The sequence below is a fragment of the Cheilinus undulatus genome, linkage group 6 (genome assembly GCF_018320785.1).
Source record: "Cheilinus undulatus linkage group 6, ASM1832078v1, whole genome shotgun sequence".
NCBI lineage: Eukaryota > Metazoa > Chordata > Actinopteri > Labriformes > Labridae > Cheilinus > Cheilinus undulatus.
The window spans coordinates 2483346-2503199 of NC_054870.1; the positions used below are offsets into that span (position 1 = coordinate 2483346).

The 19854-nt window shown below is 39.0% G+C and overlaps 1 protein-coding gene across 2 annotated transcripts; it reads left to right on the forward strand.

Moving 5' to 3' along the window:
- Positions 1 to 926: 926 nt before the first annotated feature.
- dennd10 (DENN domain containing 10) lies at positions 927 to 19167 on the forward strand. 2 transcript variants are annotated; one of them, XR_005992012.1, is made up of 11 exons: positions 927 to 1058; positions 1149 to 1203; positions 1494 to 1690; positions 8695 to 8774; positions 8854 to 9002; positions 11381 to 11492; positions 14320 to 14420; positions 14566 to 14673; positions 14751 to 14845; positions 14936 to 15254; positions 16174 to 19167. XR_005992012.1 is itself a non-coding variant. In XM_041789488.1 (10 exons), exons 2-10 carry the CDS (start codon positions 1158 to 1160, stop codon positions 15101 to 15103), a joined length of 1056 nt encoding a protein of 351 aa, XP_041645422.1. In that variant the 5' UTR covers positions 927 to 1058; positions 1149 to 1157; the 3' UTR covers positions 15104 to 15826. The 2 variants fall into 2 exon arrangements, 1 of the variants encoding a protein (XP_041645422.1); XM_041789488.1 differs by lacking the exon at positions 16174 to 19167 and having other exon boundaries at positions 14936 to 15826.
- Positions 19168 to 19854: the final 687 nt, after the last annotated feature.

Below are 19854 nucleotides of genomic sequence, written 5' to 3' on the forward strand. Positions count from 1 at the left end.
CATTCCTGTCAACCAAAAACAGTTTGCCACTGTCATTGATGCCCTTCCCTCTGGCGCCATTTTTCTCTTGAAAGGGACTGGAAAAAAACAGTCTGTTAACCACTGCTGGAGCCATGAATGTCATCTGTGGATAACTTGTTTGTGTTTCACAGCAAGAAATAAAAGTTAAAATATCCTACATTCATTATTTCAGTAAGAAGTTGCCACTATCCATGCTGTTTCTTATGGGCTTAGATTTGTTGATGAATTGATTTAGGGAAATATGTGAAAGCTTCCAAATAAATTCCTGCCTATGAATAAAGTAATAAGTGAGGTTTCTTTCAGAATCAACGTTATTATCCTGCCAGCCCCTATCTTCTTACGTGTATAAAATAAAACTGTTTAAATAGTTAATTGTGTGATCTAACCAGGAACAGTGGTGTCTTATTTCAAACAGTGTCTTTTCTGCTAAATTGTTCATAACACAGACTCTGAATTTTCTCTTCACTGAGAACAATGTAATATTTGCCCTGTTAGATCTCCACAACAAAAACAGAATATTTATTTATTTATTTATCTATCCTTTTTTGCGTTTATCAATTTTTGAAAACATCATATAGGATGGCATAAAACATACTTTGATCTCTCATTTTTTTAAAGCTTTTAGCTGAACTAAAACTCCTCATTTATTTCATGTACTCATTTGGGAATACCCCTTTGCTCTGCACTTAACCTTTCTTTTACGTGTTTTAATTGCTTTATTTTATTTTATTTTTTTAATGTAGAAAAAAAGGATCAGCTTTATGCATGATCCGAATACGTATAATTCACATAACCTCGAACGTGCCGTGAACGTTGCAGTAACGCCAGCCCTGATTGGCTTTCAGCAGGGTGGCTCCTCCCTGAGGATGTATGTATCCCGGAAAAGGCACGACATTTCTCTCAGACAGGAAGTAAAGTCTGTTGACAGCAGAAATCTAACCCAGACCACCGACAAGTCTGGACGTTTTCAGTCTTTTATTTTATATATTATCATAAGCTGTGCATTATTATCTTAGACCGAGGCTAGAGCTCTCAAGGTATTTCACGGTTAAAACTGTGTCCCCTGATGAGGATGGTGGAGTTGTTTTCTGCTTTCTCTGTTAACTTCAGCTTCTTAACTCTTTTAGGCATGGAACATGGCAGCAACTGAAACACAGCTTATGTTAAGCGTCGGATTAATCGGTAAGTTTGTGGTTTTTGGTGGACTTTTAAACGATGTTGGTGCTTCAGATTCAGTTAACATTCAGAGGAATCACATGATCACAGTGTGAGCCTAAAGTGTCTCATCAGCAGAGCTCCATGTCTCTGATTGGTTCATTGCTTCTTCATGTTTGGCATAAGCCTCTCATAGAGATGCTCTTCTTCAAACGGCACCAGCAACTCAGACTTCCATGGGGTTAGGACGGACCCAGGAAGTAGGGGTGACTCTGTGTGTCTAAATATGTTAAGATTTATTTTTTTTATTGTCCCAGAGAAAGATGTGAATGGAGATACCCTGTGGGTGTGGTGCTATCCCTCTGTGAGCTCAGACCTGAGACAAGTCCTGCTCAGTAAGTGCTGTCTGACGCAGGACAGTCGAGATTTCCACACCTTTGTCTTTGGCCAGTTCTGGCGTACCTGGTACTACATCACCACAGTGGAGGTACAGGAACCCACGGCGCTGAACAAGGTACGGTACCTGTGATGACTGGTGATTGGTTTTAAGTGTGGGAGTGATTCAGCTGGGTGAAATAGCAGACACCCTTTATCAGGGGCGGAAAGAAACTAAATACAACTGAGTTGTTTTTTTATGTGTACTTGTACTTTTTTCATGTCATTTCAAAATCAGTCATTTTTAAGTATTGTACTTTACTATATTTAAAAAAAGTATTAAGTAAAAAATTCAGCCAAAACAAGGAGGTCCAAGCTTTCTGCCAACAAAATTAATTTACTGCTTGTTTCAAAATGTAAACCCCTTATTCTTAAAACCGTACGGGCTTTTGTTTTATAATATTAATGAAGGTCGGCTCATTTAACTAGAACAATTAGGCCAATGTTTATAGCCAGGGATGAGACCTGCAACATTGTGTTTTTTTTTTTCCATCCACTCCAACGCTGATTGGAGCCAGGCCTTGGAGTCCACCAGGGGGGCTAGTGCTAATGCTATCCCTCATGCATCCATTGGTAATGGCATCTAAGGAGGGTCATTTCAGGGGCTGAGTCATTTCTCTGTGTTGGTCTGGGTACTAATACTTCAGGTGTTCCCCATCAGGTTCATAACTTATAACTGCCATCACAAACAATGAAATTCATGTACCTGAGAACTGGCATTAACCACTCAAAATAAAAAATGCAGGAGCTGTTTGTGGTTTTCAGCACATGCTTAAATGACATTTGATTAGTTCCTATTAATTAAGACTGCAAAGAGTGTACCACATGCCAGCATAGCTCATGTAAAGCCAATTAAACTCACAGCTTGAGGCATTGCCAGCTTTCTCATCTTCCCTTTTACTTCAGTCATTTTAAATGATTTCAAATGACAAGAAAAATGTCTTTGAATAGTCCAACTTAAACAGGAAGGCAGGATCTGGTACAAATAAGGCTCTTGTATACGGCTTATTACCTCCGCCAAGGAGGTTATGTGATCGGGTGGGTTTGTTTGTTCGTTTATTAGTTTGTTAGCAACATAACTCAAAAAGTTGTGGATGGATTTCATGAAATTTTCAGGAAATGTCAGAAATGGCATAAGGAAGAACTGATTAGAATTTGGGAGTGATCTGGATCACCGTCTGGATCCAGGAATTTTTTAAAGGATTCTGTACTATTGGGAGATAGGGCTAATGGCCGAGGTCTGCGCTGTTACCACTTCACACCAGGAGATGGCGGACACGAGTAACTTAAATCCCAGCAGCATGTTTTTGGTGTCTTTCTATTCAAAGTGTTGGAGTTTATAGAGTTTGAAAGACGCACGCCCGGTCAAGGAGATGAGTTGGAGTTTAACAGAGAGAAAGACAGAGAACTGTAGCGAGAATACTCACAATGCTGGGAGGAATAGAGGAATATTCACCCTCTGACATGACTTTCAGTCGTCTGGTGAGACCATGGGTGAGACTGTCAGTGTATCTGTTGGCTAGGCAGGCAATGCTTCCGCCATGACGGTCCACACGTAGCGAAGCCAATACTTTGCCTCACCATGTCTCCACCCCACCGCGGAAGGAGTAGTTGGCGAATTAGATTTTGGGAGTGATCTGGATCACTGATCCAGGAATGTTTTTAAAGGATTCTGCACTGTTGGGAGATAGAGCTAATGGCGAAGGTCTGTGCTCTCTGAGTGTTTTTCTAGTTTCTGTAATGATATACTTGTATAACCTTGCAAAGCTCCCACCTGAACAGACGGGGCCTGGTTAGAAAGTGACAGGACCAATCAGGAGTAAGAGGCAGTACTTTTGGGCGTGGCTAAGTCATGACGTGAGCAAGCAGCGACAAGAGGCCTGTGTAATTACAATAGAAGAGATTAGCGCCGATGCTGCTAAAGCGCCAGTTTTATCTTCATTAAAAGAAGGACAAAGAACAGCAGTGAGTTGTTTTCTTTGCAGAAATTATGTTTTTGCCCTTCTCCCGACCAGATTCGGCAAGAGTCAAATCGTCACCTGTTTTGTTGCTCTGATTGGCCCATAAAGATGTGATGTGTTCATTCAGTCACCCTCAAGGTTTTTTCAAAGGCTCTGCTCCACTCAAACATCATCTATGGGAGGTTTTCCAGATAGATGTGTGAAATAAATCTATCTGGTGTGTCAGGCTAATACTTGTATGATCTAAGGCAGTGGTTCTCAAAGTGGGGGCCGAGGCCCCCAGAGGGGTCGTGGGATGCTTTCCAAAAAACAACAAGAAATTTAATGGGATTTATAATTGTACATTTCATATAAGACTGTAAAAAAATGTTAAAAAGAGTTCAATTTAAAATAAAAATGTAGTTATCAATTAATATTTGTGCTTAAATGTAAGTTAAATTTATAAAAACTACCTAAAATGCAAGTTTTATAAAAAATGCTTTATGCAACATTGTGCACTCTATCCCCATTCAGGGAAAATGGGGGTCCCCCGTCAGCTGATGCTGTTATTTTGGGGGGCACAGACTGAAAAGTTTGGGAGCTCCTGATCTAAGGGGTGACTTTCTTTATTTTAAACCAGGGCTGCCAGGGTCAGCATTAATGCATTAAGTTTTAATGACCCTAAAACTAAAATTTTTGTGTTTGGTTCCAGTGGAATCACTGATCCCCCTTTTGTGGACCTGGGCCCCTTTCTACCCTATGTCAAGCCCACAGTGTGTAATCCTGGTGTGAAGATCGACAGTGATTTTAAATTGGATCAACAGATCAATTCCGTGGTTAAATCCCGTTTTTATAATTTGAGGCTTTTATCCAAGATTAAATCAGTTTTATCTTTTAACAACTTTGAGCGAGTGATCCATGCTTTTATTTGTACACGATTGGACGACTGCAGTGCACTTTATATGGGATTAAACCAAGCTTCCCTTACACGTTTACATTTAGTCCAAATTGCAGCCGCTCGTCTTTTAACAGAAACTCGAAAACACAACCACATCACCCCCATTCTCGCTTCCCTCCACTAGCTCCCTGTTCATTTTAGAATTCATTTTAAAATGTTATTGTTTGTTTTTCTTTCATTAACTGGTTCTGCTCCCAATTACATCACCTACCTTTAAGAGCAGGGGTGTCAAACTCAGGCACAGCAGGGGCCAGATTCTGGATTCAGGACTAACCTGAGGGCCTAACAGGGCCACCTTTTTAACCATAAACTGTCAACCTTGTTTCACCTGTAATAAAATATGAAAAAAACCTCAGCATTGATGATAAATGATTTTGACATTTAAAAAGATACATTTAAAGAAGATAATTTAAGTCTAAACATGAAACTGAAATTGAAAAACAATGTTTTTTTAAAGGCAAAAATATTAGAAAGAAAGTAAAAATCATGAGTTTAAAAGGTCAAAATATGAAATAAAATATGTTATCACGAAATTAAAAGTCAAAATATGATTCAAAGATTTAAATTGTGAGTCTAAAAGGTCAAACTATGGGATTATGAAGTCAAAGTTGGAGTTGAAAATATGAGCTAAAATACAAAATAATTGGGTAAAAAGGTCAAAATGTCACTTAAAAATTAGAACTATGAAACTTAAAGCTCAAAATAGTATATGAGAAGTCAAAATTATGAGTTGAAATTGTTCAAAGCATGAAATTAAAAGTCAGAATCCTAAGTTTGAGTTCTAATTGTGAGATGCTGAATTGAAAATATGAAATCAAAACACAAAATAAATTCTTTTCCCACATTCCTGATTTCTTATCTACAGTGGTGTGAAAAGTATTTGCCCCCTTTCTGATTCCTGAGTTTTTTGCATATTTATCACACTTAAATGTTTCGCATAATCAAACCAATTTTTATATTTCACAAAGACAACCCAACTAAATAGAAAATGCAGTGTTTGAATGATTATCTAATTTTTTAAGGGGGGGGATCCAAACCTCTCTGGGCCTGTGTGAAAAAGTAATTGCCCCCTTTGTTAAATCACAAGTTAACTGTGATTAACCACAGTTTTTGGAAAGCTGAGTTGTGTGTGTTGTGTGTTGAATGAAGAAATCCCTTAAATAGAAGCTGTCAGACAAAATGAAGTAGGCTACAAGATCTCAGAAAGAAACGCATCACGCAATGAGCCAAAGAAATTCAAGAACAAATGAAAAAACAAAGGTTACAAAGACATTTCCAAGGCTTTGGGACTCCAGCAAACCACGGTCAGAGCCATTATCCACAAATAGAGAAAACAAGGAACAGTGGTTAACCTTCCCAGGAGTGGTTGGCCAACCAAAATCACTCTGAGAGTGCAACCACAACTCATCTAGGAGGTCACAGAAAAACCTAGAACGACATCTGAAGACCTGCAGGCCTCACCGGCCTCAGTTAAGGTCAGAGTTCATGACTCAACCATCAGAAAGACACTGGGTAAAAATGGCACCCATGGGAGAGTTCCAAGGCCAAAACCACTGCTGACCAAAAAGAGCACAAAGGCTTGTCTCACATTTTCCAGGAAACATCCTGATGATCCCCAAGACTTTCAGAGAAAGTGGACTGTGGACTGACCAGACTAAAGTAGAACTTTCTGGAAGGTTTGAGTCCTGTTACATGGGGTCTAAGAATAACACAGCATTTGATAAAAAGAACATCATGCCAGCAGTCAAACATGGTGGTGGCAGTGTGATGGTCTGGGGCTGCTTTGCTGCTTCAGGACCTGGACCACTTGCTGTGATTGATGGAACCATGAATTCTGCTGTCTACCAGAAACTCCTGAAGGCCAACGTCCGGCCATCAGTTCATGACCTCAAGCTCAAGAGCTCTTGGGTTATGCAACAGGACAACGACCTGAAATACACCCGCAAGTCCATCTCAATGGCTCAAGAAAAGCTAAATTAAGGTTTTGGAGTGGCTCAGTCAGGGTCCGTACTTAAATCCAACTGAGATGCTGTGGTGTGACGTTAAATGGCAGTTCATGCTGGAAAACCCTCCAATATGGCTGAGTTAAAGCAATTCTGTGAAGAAGAGTGGGTCAACATTCCTCCACAGTGATGACAAAACACTCATCACCTGTTATCGCAAACGCTTGATTTCAGTTATTGCTGCCAAGGGTGGAACAACCAGTTATTAGGTTCAGAGGGCAATTACTTTTTCACACAGGGTCAGATAGTTTTGGACCCCCCCCCTTAAAAAATTAGATAATCATTCAAACACTGCATTTTCTATTTAGTTTGGTTGTCTTTGTGAAATATAAAAATTGGTTTGATGATCCGAAACATTTAAGTGTGATAAATATGCAAAAAACTCAGGAATCAGAAAGGGGGCAAATACTTTTTCACACCACTGTAAATATTTTTACTCCTTTCTTTTTCAGATTTTGTGACTTAAACAAGGATTTCTTAAATCATCAGGATAAGTTCTCATTTTTATACTTGAGAAAGTCTGCAGACCTCAGACTGATGGGCCAGTTATGACAGAAATATGAGATCATCTTGAGGACTGCATTAAACTGTTCCAAGGGCCAGATTTGGCCCCTGGGTCTTGATGACACCTGTGTTTTAGAGGTTTACACCCAATCTAGATCTCTGCAATCAGCCCGTCAACCCTGTCTTGTTGTTACAAAGTCTAGGTTAAAAACCTCTGGTGTTCGAGGTGATCGAGCATTCTTTGTTGTCGCACCTAAATTGTGGAATGAACTACCTCTTGAATATTTTTATTCCTTGGCTTTTAACTCAGCATGAGAGTTATGTGATCTCCTGTGTGTCTTTTATTTTTTCTATACTTGCTTTTATCTGTTTTTATTTGCCTACTGTGTGTGATTTTTAAAATGTTTTTAGTTCTTGTGAAGTTTTAATGTATTTTATGATGTTTTTATGTTTTTACTTGTTTTAGTCACTGTGCAGAACTTTGGTATACATAATGTTTTGTAAAATGTGCTATATAAATAAAGTGGATTGGATAATGCATTAATTGCAGTGCAATTAATGTCTGTATGAATGCATGTTTTTTAAAATATCACATTCATTGCATGCTTTATTGTCCCTTTTCAGCATACTTTGTGTCTCCCTGCAGTCACAGTGTTGTACAATCATGACACCGCTGCTCTGTAAAGTCTCATTTCAGCTCAGCGGACAACTCAAAAGTTATCTGCACCTCTTGATATCAACGCCTCATTTTTAACAGTTCTTTTACATCCTTTCATTGCATAACAAGTTCCTTTTTTCTGTGCTGAAGTTCATTTCACATTCGTTATTCACTCAAAGTTTCTCAAGTTTCAAAATAAAAGCAGCTATGTATCCAAACAGGAAGTCAATTACGCCTAGCTGAACTCATTACAAGAAATTCAAAATGATGCAAGAGTAGTTTTAATTCAAAAAAGTACAATTTTAAGCCACAAAAAGGAGATTAATCACAACCTCAGGAATTGTAAGATTAATCACAATAAAAAAAGTAAGAATTTACTAGACCTTTTTTCTAACCTTTCAATGCAGTCAGTAATGCTGGAGCATTAAATATGGTGGAAACGGTTAGCAGCTAAACCGAATCTGTAGATAAAAACAAATCAGGACAGAGGAAATAGAATTACAGATCTGAGCATCTGAAATAGACTTTTTTAGGCAGTGATAGAGCCCTGGATTAATGAAGAACATGACTAAGTCCTCAACTGAGACTCTCAGTTGTCTCTGCTGCTTTAAGATCACTGTCTAACAAGTGAAGGGAAGGGGCTGTGCAGCAGTGACGCTGTGCCAGTGGGTTTTCTTGGAAGAACTGTGGAAAGTAAAAGGAAAAAAAAACGTTTTCTTCAATAAAACAACCGGTTATCATAGACACTGCGCCAAGGCGGGGCTTTGTGGTTTGTCTGCCCCCCTAGCCTGGAGTCATGAGAGTTGGACTATCTAAATGACTGAACGCCTATTCTAGATGTTATACGCACTCATTACATTACAGCTGTAGGTGGGGGACCGAGGTCTCTTGTGCCCCCCAAATGCAGCATAGGTGAAGGTATCGTGACTGTTTTGTTGTCTGGATCCCAGCTAAGGAACAATGAGAAGCATTTCCATATTTGTATTATTTGCATTAATTTAGTCTTTTTCCCTGTTCCAGGTCACTCATTTTTCAATAGTTGTTACTGCAAAAGACTTCAACCCTGAGAAGTATGCTGCTCTCAGCAGAGTTCTCTGCAGGTGAGTTAAAAGCTACTGTTGTAGCTATTTAAGAGTGATTCTTTGTGTTTCTAAGTGATTGATTTTGTTTCTTTTCCAGGATGTACATCAAACATGGCAGTCCAGTGAAAATGATGGAGGCATACGTCACTGTACTTACTAAAGGCATCTGTCAGAGTGATGAAAACGGCTCATTTCTTATCAAAGATTATGATATTCGAAAAGCATACTTGGCTGGATCACTCAGAGGTACGACCATGATGTCCTTCTGTCCTATAGACCCTAAGAGGAACCCTGATTATTAGGGGTCCAGACCAAGGATTAACATCGTTGAACTACATAGATCAGGTTTTGCCTACAGTCATCTGATGACTGAATGTTGTTTTTTTGCTCTTGATGCATATTTTCATTTCCGATAAAATTAATAGAGCTTGTAATCAAACTAAGTCTTCTAGACTTTGAAGAACAACTTATTCTACAACAGGATTTGATGTATGCTTTTCTTCCTCATTAAGCCTGCGTTATGGTAAACCTTATTATCATAATACATCTATAAAATAAAGACTTGAGTAAAGGAAAACCAGAGTAGCCAGGTACAAGACTTTAGATTATTTATCTATATTTAACCAAACAAACCACAAGTAGACCAAATTACAAGCTGAATCAAAGCTGAATCGAGGCATATATATTTAGGGATTCCTTTATATGAACACATAACAAACTAATCTTGCTGCAAACTGCAGAGCAACACAAAGTAGAATAAAAATATGCTATCCTTATGTAACAAGAAATACACTAACCACTTCTGAATAACAAACAGTAACTGCAGGGAGACACAATGAATGACTGAAGTTAAATTATGTGTTTTATCACTTATATTGCAAGGCAGATTGTTTTAAAGTTTAAGCTATTTTCAGAACTGCCTTCACAGTACTAATAAGTTTAAATTATTACTAAGATAGGCTTTTAGCCATTACTTATTTGAAGAAAACAGGCAAATCAGTTATAGAATTGCCACTGAAGAGGCCTATACAGCTGGAATGGAATGATCCCTTTTTCATAAGCAGGAGTTTGACATTGAGGTTGCTCTCCTTTGAGGCTTTTTAGAAAGAATATGTTGAATACCTAACTAAACCTAGTACAAAAAGTAAGGAAATTAGTGTTTGGTCGATGATTTCTTTGTTGTAACAATGCTTCTTTCCAGTAAACTTTATACAGGTGGAAAGCCTGTTTATGTCCCTTTTAAATTGAGCCACATTTGGGAGGAACATGCATTTGTGGGATGAGCAGCAGAGCTGAGTGTGTGGGTTCCACCCATGAAAAATGTTCTAAATCTTCCCTGCCAATGCCAAATAGCTGATTCTGCTGTTGACTCTTGTTTGATGTTTTTTGGATGATTGAAGTCTGAAGAAACAAGATATATTGGAAACTTAGAAATTTATCAGTTTAACAAACAGGATCCTCATTGGTGTGTGGAAGAACCATACACAGCCGCACCAACCTGGCTCCTCCTCCTCATGCTGGTCACCAGCCTGGTCACACACTGCTGTGGGATGGCATCCCATTCTTCAACCAGTATTTGTCACCAGTCAGCCAGCGTGGTTGTGTTGGTCACTCTGGCACCAACAGCACGCCCAAGCTGATGAATAAGTGTTCAGTGGGGTTGAGGTCAGGACTGCTGGCAGGCCATTCCATCCTCTCTACTCCCAAATTCTGGAGGTAGTCTCTGATAAACCCCGCTCTGTGGGGGCCACAGTCTCATTTTGGAGGATAGAGTTTAAACCCAGACTGTGGAGATATGGGTTTGTCACTGGCTGCAGAATTTTATCTCCATATTTGTCTGCGTTGAGATTGCCTTCAGTGATGACAAGCCTTGTTTCTCCAGTGAGGAAGATGCCGCCCCACACCATCACACTGCCCCCACCAAAAGATGTTTCTCAGAAATCAGCACAGTGTTCTCTGCAGGCACCTGACCGCCGACACCTGGGCTACCAGAAGCTCAAAACATGAGTCAGTAGCAGAATACTAAAAAAAACTGTCTGGCATTGGCAGAGAAGATTTAGAGCATTTTCATGGGTGCAACCCACATACTCAGCTCTGCTGCTCATCCCACAAATGCATGCTCCTCACAAATGTGGCTCCATTTAAAAGGGTAACAAACAGGCTTTCTATTGGCATAAGATTAATTGCCAAGAAGCATGGCTACAAGAAAGAAATCATCGACCAAACACGCGTTTCCTTACTTTTGTGCTAGGTTTATTTGGGTTCATCCCTACTGTATACTGTACTGACCACTCTTGTCTGTTTAATATTGAAACAACTTACTCTATGTCCTCCTACACCATTTTGTTATATATCAGTAATCTATTAGTTACTTGCTGTTATAGTGTTTTTTTATGCAGCAATTACTCAGGAAAATGATATTTTTTAGACAATAAAGGCAAACTTTGAGCTTGAAAAAGGCGGGTGCTACAAGGACAAATTTGATGTGCAAATATAGATGTGATTCTATGCCATTCATACTGGTATTTTTGTAGTTCTTACTTAAATCTGTATCAAATTCACAAACATCTTCAGAGGTTAAAGCAGCTTAGTAAATTTAGTTTAATCTGTTTGCTCTTTTTTAGACGTGGTGTCTCAGTTTGGCATGGAGACGATCATTCTTTATACAGCACTCATGCTGAAGAAGAGGATCATAGTCCATCATCCTCGTATTGAAGCATTGTTGGAGTTCACAAGGTAAATTAAAGGATCTTTCATGTGTTTTCCTTTATTCCGTCACATTGTAATGTCAGTTTACATGAGCAGTCAAAGGCATGTACAGGGCAGGTTGAGCCTCAGCTTCTTCTGTAATATAAGAGATAAATGTCCTGGGGCAAGACACTGACCCCAGATAACTCCCACTGCTGCATCAGAGGTGTGTGAATCTGTGTGAATAGGTTAGAGCAGGGGTGTCAAACTCAAGGCCCAGGGACCAAATCCAGCCCGTGGTGCAGTTATACCCGGCCCACCAGATCGTATGGTATTTGTTATTATAACTGGCCCACCAGTGTGAGGTCTGCAGATTTCCTCCAGTATCAAATGTGAACTTAACCTTGATGATTTATTATATCCTTGTTGAGTCATAAAAGTTAGAAAAAGTAAACTGTAAAAATAATTTGATAAAAAGTCAGGAACGTAAGAGAAGTTTGTGTTTCCTCTATATTTTCCATTTTGCATCTCACAGTTATGACTAAAAGTTATGGTTTTGACTTATGTCATATTTTTACCTTTTAGATCCTATTTTGACCGTTTAAAGTCATGATTTTGAATTTTATCTCAGTATTTTGACCTTTTTCAACTCCTAATTTTGACTTTTAACTGAATTTTTACCTTTTAGACTCATGATTTTAAATTTCAAACCCTATTTTGACCTTTTAAAGTCATGATTTTGAATTTTATCTCACATTTTGACCTATTTCAACTCCTAAATCTGTTTTTTTTTACCTATAAAACTCATGATTTTAAATTTGATTTTTCATATTCTGACATTTTAAACTCACGATTTCCTTGTTTATCTCATATTTTGATTGTGAAACATTATGATTTTTAATTTTATCTCTGTTTTGATGACCATTTCAACTCCCAACTTTCACTTTTATCTCATTTTTTGACCTCTGAAAATCATGATTTTTAATTTTATTTCATATTTTGACTTTTAAAACTCATGAATATGAAATTTACTCTCATATTTTGACATTTTAAACTAATAATTTTGATGTTTATATTATAATTTTTTGATTGTTAAAATTCATGGTTTCAGTATTCTATCTCATATTTTGCCTTTTAAAAATATTATTTTGACTTTAAATGTCATGTTTTACCTTCAGAGCTTATAAGTTTGACTTTTTATCTCAGATTTTGAGATTTTAACTTACCATGTTGACCTTTAAATCCCAAAATCATTTAGGTTAATAGTTAATTCAATGGTTAAATGTTGACCCAAATTCAGAATCCGGCTCCTGCTGTGATTGAGTTTGACACCCTGGGTTAGAGGGACCTGTGGTGTAAGAGTCCTTTAAGTAGTCAAACAGCTACAAAAAGCACAGGCCATGTTGTCCACTTTTCCAAGCTTTTTATCTTACGAGGTATGGCAGTAAAAAAACAAGACTAGGGAGGGTGATCGTCACTGTGGCTTGTTTTCGGTCCACAAACTTCTTTGCTGAGAGCTCAGTGTGAGCTGGAGCGTAGTCCTGATGAAGAATTACCATTTTTCCACATCTGTGCACTCTTTCTTCAGACTTTTTCTCTCAGTTTTTCTAGAACTCCCCTTCTAATAGTGTTGATTCACTGCTGACCCTCCTGGAACCCACTCCTCCAAAATGATCCCCTCAATGCCAAAGAGAACGATCACCATTTAGACTTGCTTTGTCATGCTTTCCTCTTCCTTGATGACAATGATGTTTTCCAAGCATTGACTGCTATTTTTAAATTAGCTGAACTGTCCCTTTATCAATGAAGACCATTTCTGCTCTCATTCTTATCCTGAGTTGTCGATCACTTCCAGCCATGTGTTCAGGTTGTTGAATGTTTTCAGAAGTTTTTAATGGCCATGGATGTCCAGACTGTTCCTGGTCTTGGACCTCCTCTCTGCCTTCCCTAAGTCTTTAGTTCCATTCAAACAAATGTGACTGTGACATGCAGAGTTCCCCACATACCTCAGTTATGGTACCAAAAGATTCAAATTTAAAATTTTAAGATAAAGTATTGATCAACTTTAAAGTTAATAATTTTCCAAAGCTTTAGCAAAAAACCTTCAATCAGTAGCTAGCAGAGAATTAAAGACGTCACTGATTGTAATCTTACAGCGGTTGTGCTCGACCTTTAAAGGTCACATATTTTACCCCTTTAAGATGAGTTTAAATTGGCCTCAGAGGTCCCTAAAACATGCCTGTGAAGTTTGTTGCTGAAAAGCACTCCAGTATTGGATTCTTGCATGTCTAAAAGCCCCTCTGTTTCAGCCCTGCTCAGAACGAGGTGTTTCTGTGTCTGTGTCTTTAAATATTAATTAGCTGTCTGACTCCGCCCCTGACTCTGCCCCTCTGCCCAAATGGATTTGACTTAATGGATGTGGCTCTCCTGAACCTCTTCTAAGCTACCAGGATCAGGAGAGGAGGGCGGAGCTTTCTTCCAAGTGGGGAGGGCTAACCGTACCTGGGGGCGGGGTTAACTCCCCACTTGACATCATGCGGGGAAAATCTGAGAATGGCTTTTGCTTTTTCTGATAAGTGGAGAAAGAGAGGGGGAGAGGGAATGGAATTTTTCTGGTGCTCAAGGGGATCGTGGACAGGCCAGGGACACATATTTTTGTTAGAAAAGCCTGAAAAGGTGATTTTTGCATAATGTGTCCCCTTTAATATAGAACATATAAAGTAAACATCATGATTGTCTGAAAAGGTTGCCACTGGTAATCTAGATTTAGATATTGCAGTATTTAGTAGGTGAACATGAAGCTTTAAGATGCACCAACTTGTTTCAAAGTAAGAATCTTGTCATCTGTGACTAACTCCTAGCTGTTTCCCCTCAGGGTTCTTCCCTGTTTGACATGGCACAGGAAAGACTGGTCCATCCTTCACCCATATGTGCATCTGACTGATATTGAGTTAGAGGATCTCAAGAAATGCCCTGGTGAGGCTGTCGCCTGGTTTATTGACTCTTATTTAGCTGTAAACCTCTTCACAGTTGGTTCTTAAGCACCATCTGCACTGTGATCACTGTGCTGTCATGGTGAGAATTAATTATTCATACGCCAATATGTTTGCTTTCTCCACAGGATATGTAGCAGGATTTGTAGATCCTGAAGTGAGCAACAGATCAGACTTGTTTGATGTGTATGTGAACCTCCCAGACAGCACCATCACAGTATCCCAGAGTGCCAAAGGTACAGTATGTTCAAAGAGAAAGGCGAACGTTTTTTAGTGCTGTGGAAATAGTCTGATGTTCAGTATCCTATCACAGAGGCCATGGCTATGGGAAAGTTACACAAGGACATCGGCCATCTGATCGTTCAGTCTGCAGACGATGGAGAGCGGTCAGACAGTCAGGTCATCAAGGTGAGGATCTCTGAGCTCGAATACATTCAGTCAACAATCCTAGGAAATGTGGTCTTGAATCTAACATGACAACTTGTCGTTGTTTCACAGGACATTTCTGTCAAGACGAAAGAGATCCTTGCCAACTTGGTGGCTCTGGCTGACGAGTGTGAAGACTCTAAAATCACATTAGAACGTTTAAAGCAGCATCATTTCCCTCCGGCCACAGAGAACTTCCTCTTTCATTTGGCAGCTGCCGAGCAGCTCTTGCGGGTCTAAACCAGTTTAATCAGACAGAACACTGCAGGAAGAGGAGATTCACTGCACATTCATTTACATTGAGGGATGATTTTTGTTCTCTAAATTCATGTGCACACCCATGATTAACACAGCTGTGCAGAGGGCACTCTCGCAGCGACCTTCATGCCAGGTAAGGAAGCATCACAGCATCTAATTTTACCTTGTGCTAACACAAGTTCTACAGATAGCAGGGGATTTCATGGAGTTGGAAGACACATTTGGCAGTGTTTTCTTTTTTGCCAGTATTACCCGTGGAAACACCGAAACAAGCAATTAATTTATTATAAAGAAAGAATTAAAAGTGCATTCCCTGGACCCAGTACAAAAAAGCTAACCCTAATGAAACTACACTCACCAACCACTTTACTAGTTAGACATGCATCATCATCAACATAAACCTCTAAATCAGCCAGTCACAGAGCAGCAGCCAACAGACCTAGGCATGTAGAGTTGGTTAAGAAGATGTGCCAAAAAGAGCAAGTCAGGGGAAGGAAGGTGATTTTGGTGACTGAAGGTGCCATGGTTGTTGCTGTCAGACAGACTTTCATGCTGTTTACACCACGTTCTGACCCTAACAGTCGTATGTTGCAGCTGAAATCGAGACTCGTCAGTAGGGCTGGACAATTAATCGAAAATGAAATTAAATCGCATTATAGCCTGCTGCAGTTTTCAAATTGCAAAAGGTGCAATATTTCTTTGACCTGAAATTTGGTCAAAGTACCAGTTTTAAACTTTTTTGTTGCAGCAGAAATGTTATGCATGACATATCATGCAATCATTCAGGTGCCAGTTTTTTTTAGAATAGTCTACAAAAAAATCCTACCTTCTTCTTTTTTGTGCTTTTTCTTATTAAATATAAGGACAAAAACCCTTCAGTGCAATTATTCATATCCAGTTTGCAATAGGAGTCAAAATCAACAGAATTAGACTTTAAAGAATCGTTCAGCCCTTGTTTAGGAATAAAAAAGTTAGCTTAAAAGTTAAGGAATAATCACATATCAAATCATAATTGCAATAATAAGATTATTTTCCAAATTTTTATTTGTCAGACTGGACTGCTCCTCCAGTCTTCTGCTGTCCAGTTTGGTGAGCCTGTATGAACTGCAGCCCGGGTTTACTCTTCTTAGCGGACAGGAGTGTTGTACTCAAGACCGACTTACCTAAGACCAGAGTGCACCCAGACCAAGACAAGACCAAGACTTTTTCGGGTCGAGACTGAGAAAGACAGAGCATAAAAATCCACTTTAAAAAAACCTGAAAAGGTTGAGCAGTTTAAGAGCATTCGCTCTTTAATTTTCTTTTTTTTTTTTAATAAACTTGACGGATAAAAAAAAGGAGTCTGCAACTCTTTCAAAGCACAACATGCAAAGATCTAAAATCTTAACTAATTTCTTCAACTAATTTCCTATAGAAAATAAATCCTTGTATGTATTTTAAAGCCACTGACAAGTCCAGAATTATTTTAAATATCTGAAAATGAGATGTGTATCCAGATTTGTCAGGTGAATGAGGCCTAAAGTAAGTGTTCAGAGATACTTGTGACCAGAAATAAGATGGACTGATATCCGAGTCTTTGCAGGTGTAGCTATTTGTTGTTTGTTAGTAAGTGCTTCTCCTGATTATCACATTAATGAAGAAGAAAAGCAGATCCGTGCTGGCCTCCACTAGTCTCAATGGAAAATCCAAAGTCTGGCCAGTCCAAGACCGAGTAAAAATGCTCTGGAGTCCAAGACATTCAAAATGTGGTCTTGGGACTGGTCTCAAGACCAAGACCGTTCTCGAGTACTACAACACTAGCAGACTGGAGTATCACCTGTGGTCTTCTGCTGGAATCACCTGTCAGCTGGAAAATAACATATTTCTTATATTTCTGTAATTGATAAGCTATTTTGTGTATTTATACTTTCTGAGTAGCTTTTAGAATCAGTAAATTTATTTTTTTCTATCGTAAATTTTAAGGGTGATATTGTAATATTAAAAAGCATCCATTATTGAGTAAAAATAAACACTTTAAGGAGGTCTAAGCCCTCTGTTAGTGACATGAAACTGGCCAGTGATTTGGCTTTGATAAGGCCAGGTGGCAAATAACAACAGAAAAATTCCACATTGCATATAAAAAATAGCTTTTGTATTTTACTTAATTGTAAAAAAACGCCTTTACTAAAATACCTGGTTGGAGATTTTCTATCATCTTGTTACTGCACATAAAGGAAAGATCATATTTTACTGGTTGTACATGGGCATGATAAGCAGCGACTCAGTAGTCAGAGCTTTGAGTAATTTAAATTGATTAGTCTTTATTTTAACATGAGTGGATTTATAAACAATACTTTAACATCTGCATAGCTGAAATGTATCCACTTTTACTGAAGTACAATAGACATGTACTCTTTCCACCTTTTTCTTAATGAGCTCCTTGTTCAGAGATGCTCTTCTGCATACTAGGATTATTGTTGAGTGGTTATAGGAGTTGGTGTTACTTTTCTTTCAGCTCGAACCAGTCTGCTCATTCTCCTCGGACCTCTGCCATCAACATTCAGGCCCATAGAAGTGCTGCTTACTGGTTTTTTTTTTTTTAATTTCAGATCATTCTCTGCAAAACTAAGAGATTACTAATCCTAGTCTGTCTGTCACTACCATCTATGTCATGTTCAAAGTTACTTAAATGTAGGGCTGGAAAGTAGATAGTTGTATTTACTTGTGCTAATGTAAAAGAGGAGCTCTTTTAGGTACTACTTTTTAAAATCAGTCATTTTAAGTAAGTATATGAACTAGCCACAAAGCCAAAAGGAGGAGGGCTGAGCTGACTGGCAACAGCATGAAACTGGCCGGCTGTTCAACTTTGAAAACACGTGATGGTCAGCGGCACATGGAATGATTCCACATTTCATCCTGTAACGACTACTTTAGGGTAAGGAACACGTTATAATAAACAGCTTGGCTGCAGATTCATACACTCTTGCTCTTCTTGCACATTAAGGAAAGATCATATTTTAGTGTTCAAGCTCCTCACGTATCAAAAGTAGCCTCTCAGTACTTTGACTCAAATTTAAATTACTTTTTACTGAGAGAGATTTATAGACAGGTGCGTTTACTTCTGCTTAAATCATTTTTAACTAATGAAGTGTACTTTTACGTGAGTGTGACCACCTTTCTGTCCCATTCTGATGCTCAGTTAGAACCTCGGTACATCATCTTGGCCATGTCTTCATACCTGAATGCACTGGTAGCTGCTGTGATTGGCTGATTAGGTGCTTGCTTAATGAACAGTTGAACAGGTGTCAGTGTTGGAACTTAACTTTTTCATGTACCTGCCATTTTGGCTAGTGGATTCAAAGATCTACAATCCATGTTTTTACCAGCCACTCCTTATTTAATGAGGCTATAGTAGTCAAGTTACAGGCCTTTGAAGGGGGGGGGAGTTTTTGAAAAACTAATCCAAACTGTAACTCATTTTAAACCTTGTTTTTCGGTTTGCCCTGCATTTGATCATGCAAATGTTTGCTGTGCTTCTTACAGGGGCACTGTACATTCATAGGCATTTTCCTGCAATTGCAAGTTTTAGACTCTCTAGAATTTTTTTTCTGCACATTTCCTGCAGTCTCAAGTCAAAATTCAGGCTTTGTTGAACTTTTTTGGAAAAGCATGACACTGGTTCGAACACACCTTGAGCAGATATGCTAGTTGAACTTCTCTCACATGATACTGACTCAACAATCCTGGCACACAGCTACCTTTAAACATTTGACAATAGCTCAGACGCAGGGGAGAGGAGGCTGGTTTTGTTGGTCAGTGACAGTGTGTAGGTCTGCTCAGCTTTGCTCACAAGGTCAGGAAAAAGGGGTTTCATTTGTCGTTTGATGTAACAGAGCAGAATCGGGCTGAACAGCGGCACAGGGATTTGGGCTGTTGCCCCTCAGCAAGAAGGTTCCTGGTTCGCTTCCCGGTCAGGGCCTTTCTGTGCATGCGTGGGTTCTCTCCAGGTACTCCGGCTTCCTCCCACCACCAAAAACATGCTCCTTAGGTTAATTGGTGACTCTAAATTGGCCGTAGGTATGCCTGCTTCTCTGTCTCAGTCCAGGGTGTACCCCGCCTCTCGCTGGGATAGGCTCCAGCCCCCTGCATCCCCTAGCAGGATAAGTGGTATAGAAAATGGATGGATGTAACAGAATCCCTCTTTTAGGTTTGGTTGCTTTTGTTTACCTGCTCTAGTGGCTGGAAAGTTGAGCAAATTCCCCTGACACTGCTTGAAAATACCTGCATTTGGCTGGTGGTGGGTGCTTATTTCCCACCCTGACAGGTATACCTAATAAAGTGGTTATTGAGTGTGTATTTGTGACTAGATAGGATCTTAGATATCCCTTGAGTAGATGTAAAGTATTTGCCTCTAACTTTGTGAAATCAGGACAAATCAGCCTGTTTTAGACTATAAATCTGAATGTTCTGCAGATCACAGCTCCCAAAGTGCTGAACTTCACTTACCTTTACCACAAATCAGGTTCTTGGTCTGAATCTGAAGAACAGATTGATGCAAAGCATACTGTGTGTTCGCATGCAGCAGCAGCTGAAACTGCTGAATGAGCTTATGCACAGAAATGCAGTGGTTATGCAATGGTTGGAAAACAGATATTTTATACCATATGTGGAAAAAAACTTTTTTTAATAATATAAATGTTTACTTGATAAAATAATTAAGTCACATGTAGCTTAAATGCGGCAATTTCATAATA

Bases quoted from the DNA above. Each gene is read 5' to 3' on its own strand.
- dennd10 (XM_041789488.1), top strand. From the start codon at position 1,158: ATGGCAGCAACTGAAACACAGCTTATGTTAAGCGTCGGATTAATCG. The intron at 8,775-8,853 runs GTGAGTTAAAAG...TTTCTTTTCCAG, and splicing joins CTCAGCAGAGTTCTCTGCAG to GATGTACATCAAACATGGCA. The intron at 9,003-11,380 runs GTACGACCATGA...GCTCTTTTTTAG, and splicing joins CTTGGCTGGATCACTCAGAG to ACGTGGTGTCTCAGTTTGGC.